This window comes from Mercenaria mercenaria, chromosome 2, assembly GCF_021730395.1.
Source record: "Mercenaria mercenaria strain notata chromosome 2, MADL_Memer_1, whole genome shotgun sequence".
NCBI classification, from domain to species: Eukaryota; Metazoa; Mollusca; class Bivalvia; order Venerida; family Veneridae; genus Mercenaria; species Mercenaria mercenaria.
Window position 1 is genome coordinate 113,471,641 of NC_069362.1, and position 18,714 is coordinate 113,490,354.

Genomic DNA, 18,714 nt, shown 5'->3' on the forward strand with positions numbered 1-18,714 from the left:
TTTTGACATCAAAAGGACCCCTATAAGACTTTTAAAAGTAGCATACGTGTCCTTTTGAGGTCAAAAATGTGCAAGAAATCTGAGCGTTTTTTTTGGTAATTCAAGTGCCATAATTCCGAAGTGCCTAGGCCGATTTGGTTAGTTATTGAACTTGCCCGAGCACTTATTGGCAGACACATTTTTTTCAAGCTTGGTGATGATCGGATGAGAAATGTTTGATTTAGAATGCGGACAAGCTTTGTGACAGTCAGACAGACACACAAACACACAGACAGGAGTAAATCAATATGTCTCCCACATCACTTCGTGGTTGGATACATATTTGCCAGTTATTTTGTGGTGCATCTTTAGCGTACAGTACTGGATACAAGGAAGTGATATATTGGTCGTCTTTATGCATGTTTTTCATGCGCGGATCCAGCCTATTTTCTCAAAGGGGGTCCGACTCCGCCCCCCTCCCCACACCCTCCCGAAAATTTTGAAATTTAGCGCTTCATTTTCTGCATTCTGGGGCATTTTAGGAGCATTTAAAACACCTTTCCTCTGCAATTTTATATACAATATACCCATTATTTTCGGTTTTATGTGCTAACCTGTTAAAATTGGGGAAAATGATAAAATCAAATTTTCTTCAAGGTAGAATTCTTAGTTTCTTTTAGATAATTAATATAAATATGAATTAAGTCGGGTCGTATGAAGCAGCAGTCGCATATACTTTAAATGCAGTCCTAAAAAACAACACCATTTTCTTTCCTTCTTCTCTTCTTTTCTTTTTAAGGATTTTCCAGAGGGGGTCCGGACCCCCGGTCCCCCCCCCCCCCCCCCCCCACCAATGCTGCGTCAGTATCGAGTTTTAACATTAAACGTGTATGCGTGTATGCTGAATTTGAAAGGGCAGAGCAAAAAGGAAAACTACGAAAGTTTAAAGGCTTTATTTTGCTATCGAAAAATATTTACATTCGGTTGTTCTTCAAACCTTAATGTCATATATATAATTAGACTGGCTCCCGTCCCTATGTTTGTTCTTATTTACATATATAGGCCTATATGAGTTTATTCATTAAGAGGGAAGTAACTCCGGTAGGTTGTTTCTATATTGACATTTTTTATTGCCCCTGGCTCCGAACATAGGAGCTGAAGTAGCAGTAGTAGCAGCAGCACCAGCAGTAGCTGCATAGTAGTAGTAGCAGAAGCAGTAGCAGTAGTAGCAGCAGCACCAGCAGAAGCTGCATAGTAGCAGTAGAAGCAGTAGCAGCAGTAGCAGTAGTAGTAGCACCAGCAACAGCTGCATAGTATAAGTAGCAGAAGCAGTAGTAGCAGAAGCACCAGCAGCAGCACCAACAACAGCTGCGTAGTAGTAGTAGCAAAAGCAGTTGCAGTAGCAGAATCAGTAGTAGTAACAGTAGCACCAGCACCAGCTGCATAGTAGTAGTAGTAGCAGAAGAAGCAGCAGTAGTAAGAGTAGTAGTTGCTGCAGCATTAGCAGTAGCAGCAGCAGCAGCAGTAGCAGTAGCAGTAATAGCAGCAGCAGCACCAGCAGCAGTTGCAGAGTAGTAGCAGCAGTAGCAGTAGCACCAGTATCAGCACAATCATCAGCTGCATAGTAGTAATATCAGAAGCAGTTGCAGTAGCAGTAGCAGCAGCAGTAGCAGTAGTAGCAGTAGCACTAGTAGTAGCTGCATAGTAGTAGTAGCAGTATAGCAGCAGCACCAGCAACAGCTGCATGTAATGGTCAGGTAAAATATTGGTAACGTTGTTGTTCGTTTATAAAATATTTCTGTGTTTTGGTGATAAACTCCTAAACCTTAAAGTGCAATAAACCTTTGTGAGCTGCAGGATACTGTCTCATATGAATGTCAATGTGTACATTTGCTGATACTGAATGACTGAATGACTGAATTTCAATATGTTTTCTTGCTGACATTTGCTGATATTTACATGCATGTATTAGGTAAATGATTTGATTTGCTGCTTTTATGCATATTTTGTCAAAAAAGCTTTGAATTGTAAATAATTATGTTGAATAATAAAAATTGTTTTGCAAATGACTGAATTGTTAGAGATAAAATAATTAATTATAATTAATTATAATTAATTACTTTTTGCAAAATAATTGTAATTAATTAATTACTTTTTGAAAATGGCTTGTAATTTAATTTAATTTAATTAGTCATTTTCTCAATGTAATTGGAATTAATTAATCATTTTTGAAAATAATTAGGCACATCCATAGTCCATATCCACATTTAATCTGTCATTTTGGAACATATTTCATAGTGTTGACCGGTCAGACAAAACATGTCTTTTAAAAGATATATGACCCCTACCTTTCCTGGTGTTTTCTTAATATATAGGTCATTTAAGACGTAAGGCTAGTATAAAGTTTTTAAATGAGTCTGGCTATCTATTACAGCTCTCGGAAGATTGTTATTTTTATGTAGAGTATATAGCAAAATTTACAAGTGTATACCCTATAAAAATACTGACAAAAATTAGGATTTGTCCAGTAATGGGTATTTATGGGCTCTCTTGGTCAGATTTTGATAGAAAATGAACATTTCATTGCAATTTGCTGCAATATTTGTAAAAATAAATAATTGAAAAAATCACATTTTCGCTGTTTTGGGTGACTTTTTTTATATAAATGAAACTGATACTATTACAGAAAGCCATTTTTCTTTCATGTTGTTGTTAATTCTCACATTTCGCTTCAGCTAGGACAAGCACTCATTCAATGATGTAACTACTTCCTTAATATTGAGAAGGACACGTATATATAGAAAAACACTTTAAAGTTTTATACATTTAATGGGTATAAACATAAACTATTATACATGTATTTCCATACGAACTGTTATTCAACGATTCCTCAAAAAAACTTTTCCTCCTGTTTCTGACAATATAAGACAGGGGAAAATTACATCAAATTACTTCTAATTAAAATATATACTATGATATACTTTTCGTCTTATTAAATAACATATCTAATATATAACATTTGTTTATAACAAATCTAATTCCTCAAACAAGAGAAACATCCTCCATGTGCTTATCCGACTGTACTTTTTAATTTTGCTGCTTACAATGGCAAACAATAAATTATATCAAATTAATTGATTTATTAAATCATTGAATTTCTGAACTGAAAATGGACAAAAGAACCATATCTGGAGAACTTGACAGTGGTAGCCATTTTAAAATTCACAAAAAAAAAAAAACAGAAATGTTAAGATAAGAACTAGGTAAGTTTTCTTTCTAATATATCCCTTTTATACCTATGAGATGAGGTTTTCAGTTCAGTTTATACCAAATCATTAGCCAAGTACGTGTTTATGATTATTACGGGATATTTGTTAAGGATATCTTTGATTATTCAAAGTTGAAGTTAGAATTCTGTCTGATTAAATCCGTTTACTTTAGGCAACCTAGAAAAAAAAGATACTGACAGTTTTATTTTGTCTTTTATGATTGTTTTTTAATAGTGTGATGTTTCTTTTATCAAAAATAATGGTATAATGAATTCTCTGCAATATAGTTGAAATTTGTCTTTACTTGAGCTTGAGGTAATACCATAAATTACACTAAATTTATGAGAAAAAAACCAGCACGGTAATTGCAACATAGAGCGAAACAGGGTCAACTTTAAGAATATACCAATCAAATACCATTTTTTAAACATTACTATTAGGGGTCCAACGCCTTAAGAACTAAGTTACACGATAAATTGATCAAGCATCAAATATACAATCAATTTTACTAGTAACTGATATTGTCAGAATCACGGTAATTTTGAATATCTTAAAATAGAATTTTATAATGATATTGGCCTAAAGTGTTTATTGACCTAAAATATCATTCTGCATCTATATGTCTGCAAATAAAAAACCCATGGTATTTTCTTCAGTGTCAGTACAAGTTCAAAATAATGTCCGGAGGGGCACTTGGGTGTTTTATTCATCATGAAAACTGGACAAACTACCAAATAAGTGCATATATAACGTTATGCTGTAGTCAAAATCGTGTAACTTTAAGCCAAAAAAATACTTTAGAATAAATAGCATTGTGTATGAAATAAAATGTATTTATTTGCTGTTAATACATATGTATCTATCAAACAATCGGACTGAAATCCTGCCATGTCAATGAATAATATTTTATGGACCAAATCATTTGCCAATATTAATCACGGTATTTTCTTAACAGAGAGTGATACGATTAAGATCTGCCTAACTAATATAATTAACAAAATCGCAATAGCAAAATTTAAATATATACATAAGCTGATTGGTTGTAACGATCTCTTCCTTGTACATAATGATCTGCATAATCCAGTAAAAAATATCACAAAATACTTTATGAATATATACAAAAACGTCTGATTGGTTGTCTAATTTCAAAAGTGTCCTCTTATACAGGATATACAAAAGAACATTACGGATACTCTCCAAATGAATAGTTATCTAACAGGCATGTGATCAGATTGACAAAAACAACAACAAAAAAAAAAATAAATAACTTTTATAACAGAATACTGTTTATCTAAAGTATGTAAAAGACGCTCTACAAGTTATAACATTTGACATTTAAACCAATACACAATTGTTATGTTCATTGAAGGCATTTTTATCTTTAGCAGAATCTAGTCATCTTATCTCTACTTAATTAGAAATCAAATGAATAACGGACAAGTAGATATATTTCTTTAAGAATGGGCTCATTGATATGAATCAAAATGTAATAAGCAAATACAGCTATAAGATTATGTATTATACATAAACACATAAGGAATGAAAAAATATGTTTCGCAATGTAGGCCTAAAATCTCAACGCTATAAGACATCTTTGATGGTGTAAGAAGAAAACCCATTCAGTTTTTCTTACATTTATGGATACAAATTGAGAGCTGTAAACGACAAAATCATCAATATATAGCAACGTAACAAACTAACAATTTAAATCTAAATAAATATTAACCATGGTTCATAATAACAAATCTGCAAAGGCATGTATAATAATGGTAAAAAGTGTTCAACGTTATATTGGGTAGAGTAAAATGAACCATCTTTTAACGTATATTCATTTTTAATAGTGCAAAAATGAAGATGTGAACTAAATAAACATTTTTACATAATTGAGTAAGAATACAAATCTAAATAAACACTAACCATGATTTATGATATGAGCCGTGCCATGTGAAAACCAACATAGTGGATTTGCGACCATCTTGGATGCAGACCAGCCTGCGCATCCGCGCAGTCTGGTCAGGATCCATGATGGTCGCTAACAGTTTCTCTAATTGTAATAGGCTTTAAAAGCGAACAGCATGTACCCTGACCAGACTGCGCGGATGCACAGGCTGGTCTGGATCCATGCTGGTCGCAAAGCCACAATGTTGGTTTTCTCATGACACGGCTCATATAATGTCTAAAAATAGTCCATCTAGAATGGTGTGAAAATACAAATCAACGTTACCTTTGGTAGCATTAAACGAACAATCCATAAAGCCATCATCTATATAAAACAATGTAACAATATAGATCTAAATGTTAATAACAACAAGTTAAAATTAGCATCCTAGAAAAGTGTGAAAGGCAAACCTCAATGTTGTCTTTGATAGCGTAAAATGAATAAACATGTAAAATTGATACATTCATAATGTTGCAAAACGAAGCTGTAAACGATATCAAACATCTGTAATATCTCTAACAGTGGTTTTTAATAAAATGTTACAAACATTTAAATTGTGTAAAAATCAAATTTTAAGATTATGTGATGGTGACTGACAGCTGCTTTCAAATCTCTATTTGACAGATGTCACTTAGTATAACACCAATACATAAACAAACTATATACATAATGTCAGAAAATACCCAAACCTATTTGTCATCTCGATATTTGCAACATAAACGATCCATGGGCGTAGGAGCATGTGGGGGCAGGGCATCCTCACCCACTCATCCTCACTTTTGAACCATTTTTTTTTTAAAAAAAAAAGTTGTTTTTGGAAAAGTAGCCAAAAGATAACATATAGATTTTCTGTTAAAGTGATACGGATTTGTTTTAATGTCTAAAGTTAATAAATGGAAAGGAACGTATTGTTCTTTTTAAATTTTGGTTTGGGTGAATTATCAGGGAATATCTCAATAGGTTTAGCATTGATCGCGCCTCTACCTGCGTCATTGCCACACCTAACATTGAGGATGCGATCTTACAAATCTTTTTCGCAGTCCCCGGGACAGCATAGATAAAATGCATCGCTAGAGAAAATCCTGTCTATATACAAGTAGGCATATAAAGTCCTTATAATCATTTCCGATGGTAACACTAAATTGAAGGCCTAAAGAAGAGAAAGAAGAGAAAGTAAAAAGTCTTTTCAGTTTGTACAAGATGTCACATTGAACGTTAATAAAGTTTGATTAGGTATTTGCCACTGTAAATTTCAGCCATTATTTGTATAAATGGCTTTGTTACAAAAATTATTGATGTTGTAGTTAGTATGTAAGCAAAAAGAGCCTACTAGACCATCATAAGTGTATATATATATATATATATATATATATATCTGAATCTGAATAAAGAGGCAAAATTTATCTAAAAACTCTGAAGCGGATCGATGGTTTAAAAGTATTTAAATAAAAGTAGACTCTATTTTTCTTTGAAATTTCGATCTCTTATTGACGTTCGTATTTGTTTTCAAAGTGATATACATTATACATGTATTACAGTAAACGTCTTGATGATCCTAGAGAGTACCAGATTAAAATCTGTAACCCAGAGATTTTAACAAACGTCCTTTGAACTCTGGACATGCGATGCTTCCTGTAACATATTTGTTTAAATAATTTTCTATCTCTTTAGGCAAGCACGAATGATCTATAAGGCCAGATGTGAATAAAAGTAGATAGTTGTCATTACTCAAGACAGATTTCGATATAACAACGGAGAGAATGAACATTTTAACATCGTCCAGAAGTGTTTCCTGTGAAAGAATAAATATGAAATGTTCGGAATCTTCAAGCATTTCGTTGATTTCATCGCGAATATCTGTACCAGGAATAAACGCGTTCTCAAAGATTCTAACATCATAATCATTGATTTGTAGCTCAGGAATTAGGGTGTTCCTTATTTCTTCATCGTGTTCTTCGGGGTGCGAAATGTACACTAAACTGCTATTTACCTCGTAGCCAAAATTATTCCTTTCCATTATCATTGGTATGGCAGGGTCATCAGTGCCCACCCTATTCAAATTTCTGACATTTACAATGTGCATGTGCTTTGGCATAAGATACAAAATACTTGATTGTAGAAGGTTTGATTTCTTTTTGATAAACTTACCACTCCTTATATATTTTCTAAGTTTATCGTCCTCACATATACGCTTAATTTCATTATCAAGTATTAAAATGATAGAGTCTGTGAAATTGTCAATTGCTTTTTCAGAAGCTATATTCCATGCAGACATCAGCAAGTTATTAGTTAGTGTATCTTCTGTCATTGAGAATATAATTTTTCTTGATCTGTTCACCATATGCTCAATATTATCGAGAAGTGTATAACCAATCACAAGGTCTTCATATAGGTCACATACAGTATTACCTTTCTTTATCAGAGTTTCTATTATATTCTTACTCACGAATTCAGAGTCACTTTGTGAATAAAGTACAAAAGCATCATATTCCATATTTGCATCGTCGTTTTTTTGTTTATCAAATAAATGAATCCCAAAGTGCATAAACAGTAACACTTTGATTGTGAATCGTTGGAAATACATTAACAAAGATATTGAAACTAAAACAAATAAAGTACAACCTGTAACAACTGATGGGAAAATGATATGTTCAGAAATACTTATTTTAGACTCGACATGGCAAACAAAGTATGAATCCGACACATTTATCAATTGGCTCGCTATGCTTCTGTTATACCTACATTCAGTTGCATTCCAGTCTGTAACTGGGTTCGTTCTGTCGTTGAGCCATGTTTTCATCCAGCGAATGTGACAGTCACAGATGAAAGGGTTATATGCAAGCGTTAGTGTTCTAATATTTGTTGACATAATTTGGACAGGAAGACTAGTTAAATTATTATGATCTAATTTTAAAGATGTGAAATTTGCCATTGCAATTGCCACAGTTGGTTTAATAAGGTTTATTCTGTTGTGTGAGGCATCGAATACTGTTATATTTCTGAAGTAGTCCCTAGCAGTTAACTGTGTTAGACTGGTATTTTGAAACCAAAGTTCTAGTTTCCCAGTTGGCATAGTTTCAGGCAAATATGTAATGTTTAGATTTCTGCAGTCGACAATGACTGTGCTGCTATTTTCTTTGTGTTCATTTGCAGTTTGTCTGATTCCACGCTGAAAACAAGAGCAAAGTTCTGGACAGTTTTCAATTGAAATTGGACAGTAAGTCTCGTCTGGTGATATACCCCAAACATTTCTCCCTTTCAATTCTAAAGGGTACATACATTCCCAGATGATAGCAAATATCAAGGTTGTATTCGTAACTCTTTTAGAATTTATGTATGAAATCAAATTCGGCAAATTTGGCATACATGTGCAATCTATTGGATTTCCTTGAAGAATTACTTGAAAGGAATGGAGTAAATCTTGAAACTTGAATGACATTTGTTCACTCATCACTACATTTTCAATAGTTCTTATTTGATTGTATGATAGGTCGAGAACTGCCCTTGGTAAGAAAGGCGCAATGAACTCTAATCTCTTCTTTAATGCACTGCCTGTGTAAGCTGTATTAATGTCGTTGTGACTTAAACTGTCTATAAGTGTTTGAAAACCACTTGAATTGATTTTGCAATCACTCATAGATATCATAGTAACTCCATCAGCATACAGAGGATCAACTGGAATCTTTTCAAGCGGATTCAAAGATAACCTCAGTGTCTTTATGGAATGAACTTGATTTATTAAGAAATTGTCTGGCAATTCAGTGATTGAATTATTTTCAAGACTTAAAATTTCTAATTTCGTTAGGTGTTTAAACTGACCCTGGTTCAAGATTTTGATTTTGTTGTGAGACAAATCAAGGATTAGCAAATTATGTAGCCAGTTAAACATCTCGGGGTGTAAGACTGTCAGTTTATTGTTTCCCAACTGTAAATACTTCAGGTTTGTTAACATTTGGAACGCGTTTTGATTGATTGTCTCCAGCTCATTGTAAGATAGGTCTAACCGTATTAAACCGCGAACATTTCTAAATGTATCGTTACTCAGACTTTTCAAACTGATATTTACTAACCCTATTGAATATATATCTCCAATGAATTTCACATTGCTAATGTTAACATCGCTACTACTTATGGCTATTTTTTTTTGGACTGACGAAGCATTCTTTAGAACACTTGCAAAACTGGAAGATAAGTATGTTATTAATTCTGCCTCTGGTGTATCAATATATACATTTGTCCATGGAAAGGTATCAATAGATTTTGTCCAGTTAACTAGTACCAAGTCTAATGTTTGAAGGTTTGGAAATATGTGCTGTAGTAAATCGTGTTTTATTTCGTAGAGTTCATGGTAACAACCTTCTAGCCGCAGATCGAAAACTCCTTTCAACGGTTTGCTACAGAATTCCCAAAAGAATCTTGCTGCCCAGATGTTTCTATCACATGGAAGATGGGAGTTAAGACTTTGTAATTCCGCAAGACTAGAGCAGTCGGTGTCTGGATGTATTATTGAGTCTGTATGAAGTATAGACCATATTCTTCCATGATTCTTGAAGACTTGTAACTCATTTACAAACAGTGAACAACCTCGTAACACTATTTGTACAGCTACTTGAATTTTACTTTGGTTTATGCTTTGTTCCACTGAGGAGTTGAAGTGAATTTCGTTTCCCACTGCAGGTCCATAACATTTAATTTCTAAACGGATGAACAAATCCTTTCTGTGGAGCCTAAATCTTGGACTGTATATTGAAGTGTATATACTGCTCAAATTCGTATATACCCGCCCGCTTAGCTCAGTAGGTAGAGCGTCGGTCTACGGATCGCGGGGTCGTGAGTTCGATCCTCGGGCTGGGCGTATGTTCTCCGTGACTATTTGATAAACGACACTGTGTCTGAAATCATTAGTCCTCCACCTCTGATTCATGTGGGGAAGTTGGCAGTTACTTGCGGAGAACAGGTTTGTACTGGTACAGAATCCAGGAACACTGGTTAGGTTAACTGCCCGCCGTTACATGACTGAAATACTGTTGAAAAACGGCGTTAAACCCAAAACAAACAAACAAACAAACAAATTCGTATATAACCAACTCAGGTTAATTTCACATCCAGACTGATCTTTGTCAAGCAGAAAGACTATTTCTTCATCCAGTGAATTGTTATATGTTATTGATGTATCGAATCCAAACACCCCGTACAAGCACGGCTTCCTATATTCCTGCCCAATAGCTTGACCAAGTATTGCTCCAATAATAACTAAGATCATATTCTTTATATTAACGTTTTGTTTTCCAGAGATTTAAGCCAATTACATCATTCGATTTCACTCTGTTGAAACTGTATTTATCAATTTATCAGTACATAAATATTCGCATGAATAGACTATAAACAGTGTAAAAAAGTTTACCAGCTTTACTGGCCACACTCGAATAGAAAACATTAACGTTTTGTTCAGCCGGGTATCGAAAGACATATATGTCTCATAAATGGGGTTATTCAAGCATATGAGAACAACGGAAATATATTGGGCAACCTTTACAAATACCGTTTTAGTTAACATTAACTTTATTCTATATATTATGTAGAATGTACAATACTAGTAAACAAAACAAATAAACCTCTGAATTGAAATGTAAATACTGCAGGTAGATTTGTCAGTCAAATAAAGCCATCATATGTGATATCAATGTTATTTAGAATTCAGTTGCAAGATATGCTTAAAGTGTAAAGGACCTCACGTGCCGGGCCATGTACATCAGTCTTATGAAAAAGTGCAGCAGTATTCCTTGTTGGTTAAGTTTGTGTAATCCAAAGTGTCGATCTATAAGAATATTGAGAAGAGTGAATGCTGTCAAGCAAGCAAAATACTAGTATACTCGGTTTAATTGAGTCTCTTAAAAAGCGTTAATGAAATGTGCAACAACTCCACCTTCTAGCACCGGCCTAACTGCTTGATTGAATCTCCACTGTCTTACATAAATGTACTGAATGGACTTCATGATTTCAAAAGGACCAGAAAATATTACAACACAGGCCAGGTACATTTGCTGTTCAAATCAAGTTTATACCAAAAACCTGCAGTTTTATGAAAAACATTCATGTTAAATAAACCAGAGACCTGAAACTTGATTTTTAATGAATATGAGACAAATCATGGTCTTACATATTTATACACATAATAAGGAGGAAATGAGTGTAGGGTTCAGCTCATTTTTGACAAGTTTCCTGTAAATAATGTCAGTTCACTTGAAACCGATGGATAAGTTTGGACTGTTTTTAGAGTTAAATGGACATCCGTTGCACATCGGGTATACTTCACATAGACATTTATCGAGAAATCTTCTTGTTAGAATCAGAACAGAATTGAACTTCCTCAAGTTTGTGTAAAAGGCCCTGCTCATCAAAAATTAAACAGATAAGAGCCTTTAACTGACTCTATGCGCGCTTTAATGAATACTCACTAAACCAAATGTGTAGCACTTTACATATTCCTCTATCAAATTTACTTAAGGAGGTAGGTTACCTTAATATTTGTATATTCGCATGTCCAACCGGAAGCTAACGTGACGATTTACAACGACGTTTACCACAAACTAAATGTGTTTGTATATCCATTCTTCTGAAAACAAATCATGAACCTGTCTCCGATCTGATGCTTTATATGGTTTAATAATGCAGAAATAATGAGAAAATTGCCGCAGAAACGCTTCAAAACAACGTTGCCTTAAAATGACATCATTGACGTCATGACGTTACGTGTCAGTTACCGCGCAAAATTAATAGCTTTCATTTTGAAAGTACGTAATTCTGTGCATTTTCTTTATTTGAACTATTTTTTAAATAGCCATTATTTGCTGAAATATTTTTTATGAGTCTTTTGCACTGAATAGTATTCAATATTTTGCTTCTTTTATGTAGTTATATATTGAAATGTTATGCGGAATGTAAGAAAGTGGATGATGGTAACCAATGTTATTTAGAATATAGTTGGGTGAAAGGTTACTTGTTACGGCCATTTTCAAATGAAATAACTGGCAGTTTGATTTGTAATACCTATTTTTCAGTTTCTGTTGATAATGTGTTAATTATATACTAAAACTAAGCTCTAAAATTGTTCAAATTTCAGAAGAAAATTGTGGTTTCTTGAACTGAATTGATGTTACCATGGAAACGAAGCCCGTGACCTATATTTCTAAATGTAAAATTCAAAAGCGTTGACACTGGTCTATTTAAGGGACACAGCTTCGGCTTTTTATTTTCATTTCAACAATATCCATGAAAATAATAGCAGCATGCTGAACGATTTTTCCATGAAAAATGCCAGACGAAGGAAACTGCTGTAAGTATTTTAAGCTGTGAAATTTGTTTGAATAAATGCAAATAACACGAAAATATAACTTACGTTAGAACTAATATGTTTTAAAGCTACATTAACAAGAAATATAATTTTATTCAATATTTTTTATAAGAAATTACGACAAAAAGCAAGATATAAGCTATTTTAAACAACTCTGTTGCCATGGTTACTTTAAACTTTAAGAAAAATAGGGTATTATGTAAAGTGCTTGGTATTTTGTTAATAATATTACCCAAATATTCCATGTCGGTCATTAATAGAATGGCACTGAAGCCGTCGAAAACCCCGTTTTTATACATAGATGTTTACAAATTAGAGGAAATGCGTTACCATGGAAACACGAGCCCCGCGACATATACATTTTAAGCTTATATTAGAAAGCTAACATGCATACTAGTAAAACTATCAATTATGCAGACTTCTACGGATATCAATGAAACTAAAATACACTGAAAAGTGTTAAATATCCGTATTTTCCTTCTTCTTTCAATATAAAATACCTTTCGAGGGTCATGTTCTTCAAACCTTGATAAAAACTGAACTTGAAGGGACAGAGATAAACGAAATTGAGATTGTAGCAGTAAAACATCATATTACACGAAATACAAAAAATTGCTGCGGTTCAACTAATTTGAATTTACCCTGGTAACAAGGTAACCTACCTCCTTAAATGTACCACTTTGGCTGCACTTTAATTAAGGGACATATAAAGCTTATCTAGGATCAGCATTAAACGATTCTTTGTCAAAAATAATTGTTTTCCAGAAAATCTTATAATTATTTTCTTACTCTTTACAGTTAATTTGATATTTCACTTTTAATTTTGGATACATATAAAACTGTCTTTGTATTTATAATGTATTATCCCTTATCATGCATGCTGGACATAACTGATTCTGCCTTTGAGGCCAGTGTAGATCATGATCAGCTCGACATCCGTTTATGGTTTGATTTACAGCAATAGACCTTGGATTCCATGATGAATTCGTCAGATCCAGTGATAGATTCCGGAGTTATGGTCCCTGGTTGATCTTTGAAAGAGCCCAAATATGTTACTTTTTGTGCCCCCATGAGTGGTGGGGGCATATAGATTTGGTCTTGTCCGTGCATCCGTGCGTCCCACCGTCCGTCTGTCCGTCCGTCCGAAGTTCGTGACGCGCCTAGCTCGAAAAGTATTCTATATAAATTAATGAAACCTTGCAAGAGTCTTTATCATGATATGAACTTGCGCACCTCCTATTTTTCGTCTGGCTCCACCCCCTATTTTCAGAGTTATGGCCCCTGGAATAGTCAAAAATGCACATTTTCACCTTGTGACACACCTAGCTCAAAAAGTATTTGATACAGATTCATGAAACCTTGCATGAGTCTTAATCATGATATGAACTTGCGCACCTCCTATTTTTCATCTGGCTCTACCGCCATATTTTCAGAGTTATGGCCCCTGAAATAGTCAAAAATACACATTTTCACTTTGTGACACGCCTAGCTAAAAAAGTATTTGATATAGATTCATGAAACATTGCATGAGTCTTAATCATGATATGAACTTGCGCACCTCCTATTTTTCATTGGGTCCTCCCCAATTTTCAGAGTTATGGCCCCTGAAATAGTCAAAAATCACATTTTCACCTTGTGACAGCCTAGCTCAAAAGTATTATTAGATATGAAACCTTGCATGAGTCTTAATCATGATATGAACTTGTACCTCCTATTTTTCATTTGGTCCCCCCTATTTTTAGAGTTATGGCCCCTGAAATAGTCGAAAATAACATTTTCACCTTGTGACACGCCTAGCTCAAAAGTATTTAATATAAGGTTGAAAATTGCATAGTCTTTATCATGATATGAACTTGTACTATTTTTCATTTAGGTCCGCCCCCTATTTTTAGAGTTATGGCCCCTGAAATAGTCGAAAATGTACATTTTCACCTTGTGACACACCTAGCTCCAAAAGTATTTAATATAAATGGTTGAAAACTCACATAAGTCTTTATCATGATATGAACTTGCACACCTCTAATTTTTTGGCTGGCTCCACCCCTTATTTTTAAAGTGATGGCCCTTGAAATAGTAAAAAATGCACTTTTTCACCTAATTATATACCTAGCTAAAAAGTATTTGATGTAAATTCAGGAAACCTTGCTGGAGTCTTTATCGTTATGTGACATTGCACACTTGGCATTCTTCTTGAGAATCTTAGCTCTTATTACAGAGTTATGGCCCTTGAAATAGCCAAAATAGTGGATTTTTTGTTTGTGATGCTCATAGCTCAAAAAGTATAGGGCCTAGAATAATGAATCCTTTTCATAAAATGTTTGTTGAGGCTATACCCCATTAAGACTGCAAACATTTGAATTATTGCCCCATATTTGTGACAAATGTACCAGTGGGGGGCACACCCTGTGTCCTACAGACACATTCTAGTTTACTTTTTAAATATGATAGAAATGACATTTTACATTTGAATTTAATTACGCTTACATACCAATTAAGTCATAACAAGATCCCGGTCACCTTCGACAACCGGCCAGATTCCATAATGTGTTCTGGAGTTACTATCCCTGAAAGAGAGAAAAAAATTCTATTTTGATCCTTTCAACAATATAGAGGTTTCATTTATGCTATGATATGATACAGACTTGCAGAGAATGTTTATCATGGTGACCTCTAGGCAAATGTGTGAGCAAAGACTAGGTCACCAGATCAAATAAAAGAAAAAAACTTGTTAACACCATAGAGGCCATATTTATGATCCTATATTCATAAAACTTGGTCAGAATGTTTATCTTGATGAGTCCTAGGCTAAGTTCGTAACTGGGTCATGTGGGATAAAAAACTAGATCACCACTTAAATCAAAGGAAAAGCTTGTTAACATTGTAGAGACCACATTTATGACCCTATCCTCATGAATCTTGATCAGGATGGTTTTTAAAAACTTCTTTTCTGAAACCATAAGGTCTAGAGCTTAATTATTTAATATGTGGCATGTTTTAGTGCTTCTCTAACAAGATTATCCAAGTCCTGACCCAAGGGTCAATAAAGACCACGCCTGGATTGTCCCTTGTTTTATATAAACTTATTTTTTAAGCACTGAGAAAGAAATTTGGACAACAAGAATAATATCTGATACAGATTTCAATTCTTATCTTGAATAGTCTTAATCGTGACCTTCTAACCTACTTTTTCGTTTTTGAATTTACAGTATAGAAATTTGGACCCATTTATAATTTGTATATAGATTTCAATACTCATTTTGAGTAATCTTAATATTTATCTACTGACCAAGTCACCTAGCTTTTCATTCTTTCTTTTTTCTTGAAGCTTTAGCAAAGAAATTTGATCAAGCAAGCAACTAAACTCATGTGAATGATATAGTGCCATCATGGCCCTATTGTTATGGATTTTAGATAAAAATAATTTTTACCTGAAATGTGTGGGTTAGTCCCATTTATAATCCATTACGTTATGAATTTGGAGAGTATCCCACATTTACACAAAGACTGTTATTTCAAAATTAGTTTTAAGCAAAATGTTTATGTATATGAAGCATATATAAGAAACTGAGAAAATATTAGAATAAATAAATGATGAGATTTATAAACTTTAATGCCTTTCTTTTAAACATATTTTGTGGGGGAGTTGGTGGGTGAATAACATTATCACATTTTAGGGCTAATCCTTTGCATAAATTCGTAATACCTCTTTTTTCAAATTTTGAACTGTCTTTAGAATCACATTGGAGAGGAAAAAGGCGGACTTCCGGTAACACAGTTGCATATAAATCTTGCAAAAAAAAATGTAAAACTGACGAAAACTATATCTTCACGACAGATTCGGCTTATGTTGTTAAAGAACACTTAACATGTAGACAAACAGTGAAGTAACATAATGAAATAATTAGCCCAAAACCATGGAGAATTGTGCTAATTCCTGTCATACAAGTATCCGAAAATAGTGTGATGTCCGAAAACATATACTCTGAACTGTTTACTAAAATCTAAGATAAAATACAAGTTAAAGCTCTAGCCAACAAAGTGGTACACAAGAGATATAGCCATATGAGAAAAAAATATATGAAACGAAACAAGTTAGATGGGTCCAAAAAATAGAAGAGAAACAGTCCAGAAAAAACCAGAAACCCCCTGTCCTAGACAAAGGAGTAGGTCCACATCAACAAAAAGAAAAGTAACTTCACCTGAGGAAAGTGTAAACTCTGAAAAGAAATACAGACAGACAGGAGAGTCCAGTAAATTAGATCAAGTTAAGAACAAGAAAGAGAGCATGGATTTAACTAACAGTAATATAAATATGAATGAGAGCTCTCAGTGTGAAACTCTAAATATAGGTGAAATGCAAAATTCCCAAATACAACACATCCCCATGTTTCCTCACCCACCAATGTTTAACCTGGGATCTCCACATATGACACAACCCATTATGACCTCTCCAATGGGCTCAGCTGTAGTAAATGCTACTTTATCAGACCATGATATAGTAAGAATAGCATCTGTCATAAAAGAGGCTCTTAAAGAAGAAATAAGATTAATGGTCTGTGCAAAAGTTGAAGAAACAACAACAGAAATGAAATCAGAAATAGAGCATCTGAAAGCAGAAATATATGATCTGAAAATGTCTAAAATAGAAATAGAAAGAAAACAAGATGAAGCAGAACAGTATAGCAGAAAAAACAGTGTCAGAATTGGTAATTATACTGAACAAAAAGATGAAAAAATAACTGAAATTGTCACAGCTGTTGCTCAGAAAGGCGGAGCAGATATAACTGCCAATGATATAGACAATGCACATAGAGTAGGTCCTCCTAAGAAAGACAAGACAAGAGACATTATAGTCAAATTCACATCCTACAGAGCTAAAACAAAGTTCATTAAATGTAGAAAAGCCTTTAGAGAACAAAAGGAGAAAATTAATATAAATGAAGACTTAACAAAATGTAGATCTGACCTAGCATATGAGGCTAGGATGATGAAAAAAGACCCAACTACAAATGTCAAAGGAACATGGACCTATAATGGAAACATATATATTGAAACTAAGGCAGAAGAAACCATTAAAATAAACTGTAAAGCTGACCTCATGAAATATCAATAGAAGCCAGAGGGTTAGTAAATCAGCCTGTAAACCAGGAGGTTAACACATATATTTGAACAAGTATATATGTATATATATAAATAACAGAAAAATATAAATGATGTGATAACATGGTTGTGTTTGATGCTGATGATTATGTTGATGATGACAATTTTTGATGATTGTGATGATGGATATAAGTATAAACAAATATATATATAAATGATTTAATTGTACATATCTGTATACTGAAATGATAGTGATTGTTGATGTGATGATGATGATGATATGGTGATGTTTGATGAAATGATGTGATAACATGGTTGTGTTTGATGTTGATGATTAAGTTGATGATGACAATGATGAAGAGTGTGATTATACTGTTCAGTGAATAATTATGCATGCATATTCATAAAATTGTATAAAATTAGTTTGCTGCTTGTGATGATGATTATTATCATGATGTCATGGTTGTGCTTAATGATGATGAAATTAATGATAATGATGATGATGGTGTGAATAATTATACATGCATACTAATGTACTTGTATAAAATTAAATTGTTGTTGTATGGTGATGATGATGATGATGATGATTAAAATGCTATGGTAGTGTTTAATGATATAAAAAAATGATTAGGATGATGATGGTGTGATGATATATATTAAAAAGAACTTGATATAAAAAATAGATAAATATAAGTATATACATATATATCTTCTCATGATAAAACTTGTGGTTGATGATGATGATGATGCTCATAGGTAGTGTTTGATGATGATGATGCTGATGATGCTGTTTACAAAATGATGAAGGCTATAGTTAAAGAAATGTAGATTAATCCATAAGAATGAATCTCTTTTTTTTGCTTGATGATAATGATGATATGGCAGCATAATAATGAATAGTTGAATATGTATAAAAATGTTACTTAATAATGATGATGGTGATGATGTAATGAAAGAAAAAAGATGATTATTGCCATATGATAGCATGATAATGTATATGTATAAAATGTTACCTGATAATGATTATGATGATGATGATGAAGATGATGTGTTTGATAAAAATAATAAATAAA

The 18,714-nt window shown here is 33.4% G+C and overlaps 1 protein-coding gene across 1 annotated transcript; it reads right to left on the bottom strand.

Annotated features, from left to right (window-relative positions):
- Positions 1-2,788: 2,788 nt before the first annotated feature.
- LOC123562978 (toll-like receptor 3) lies at positions 2,789-10,450 on the bottom strand. The gene is made up of 2 exons (XM_053527941.1): positions 10,272-10,450; positions 2,789-9,974 (listed from the first exon to the last, which is right to left on the bottom strand). Exons 1-2 carry the CDS (start codon positions 10,448-10,450, stop codon positions 6,758-6,760), a joined length of 3,396 nt encoding a protein of 1,131 aa, XP_053383916.1. The 3' UTR covers positions 2,789-6,757.
- Between the last annotated feature and the right edge of the window lie 8,264 nt (positions 10,451-18,714).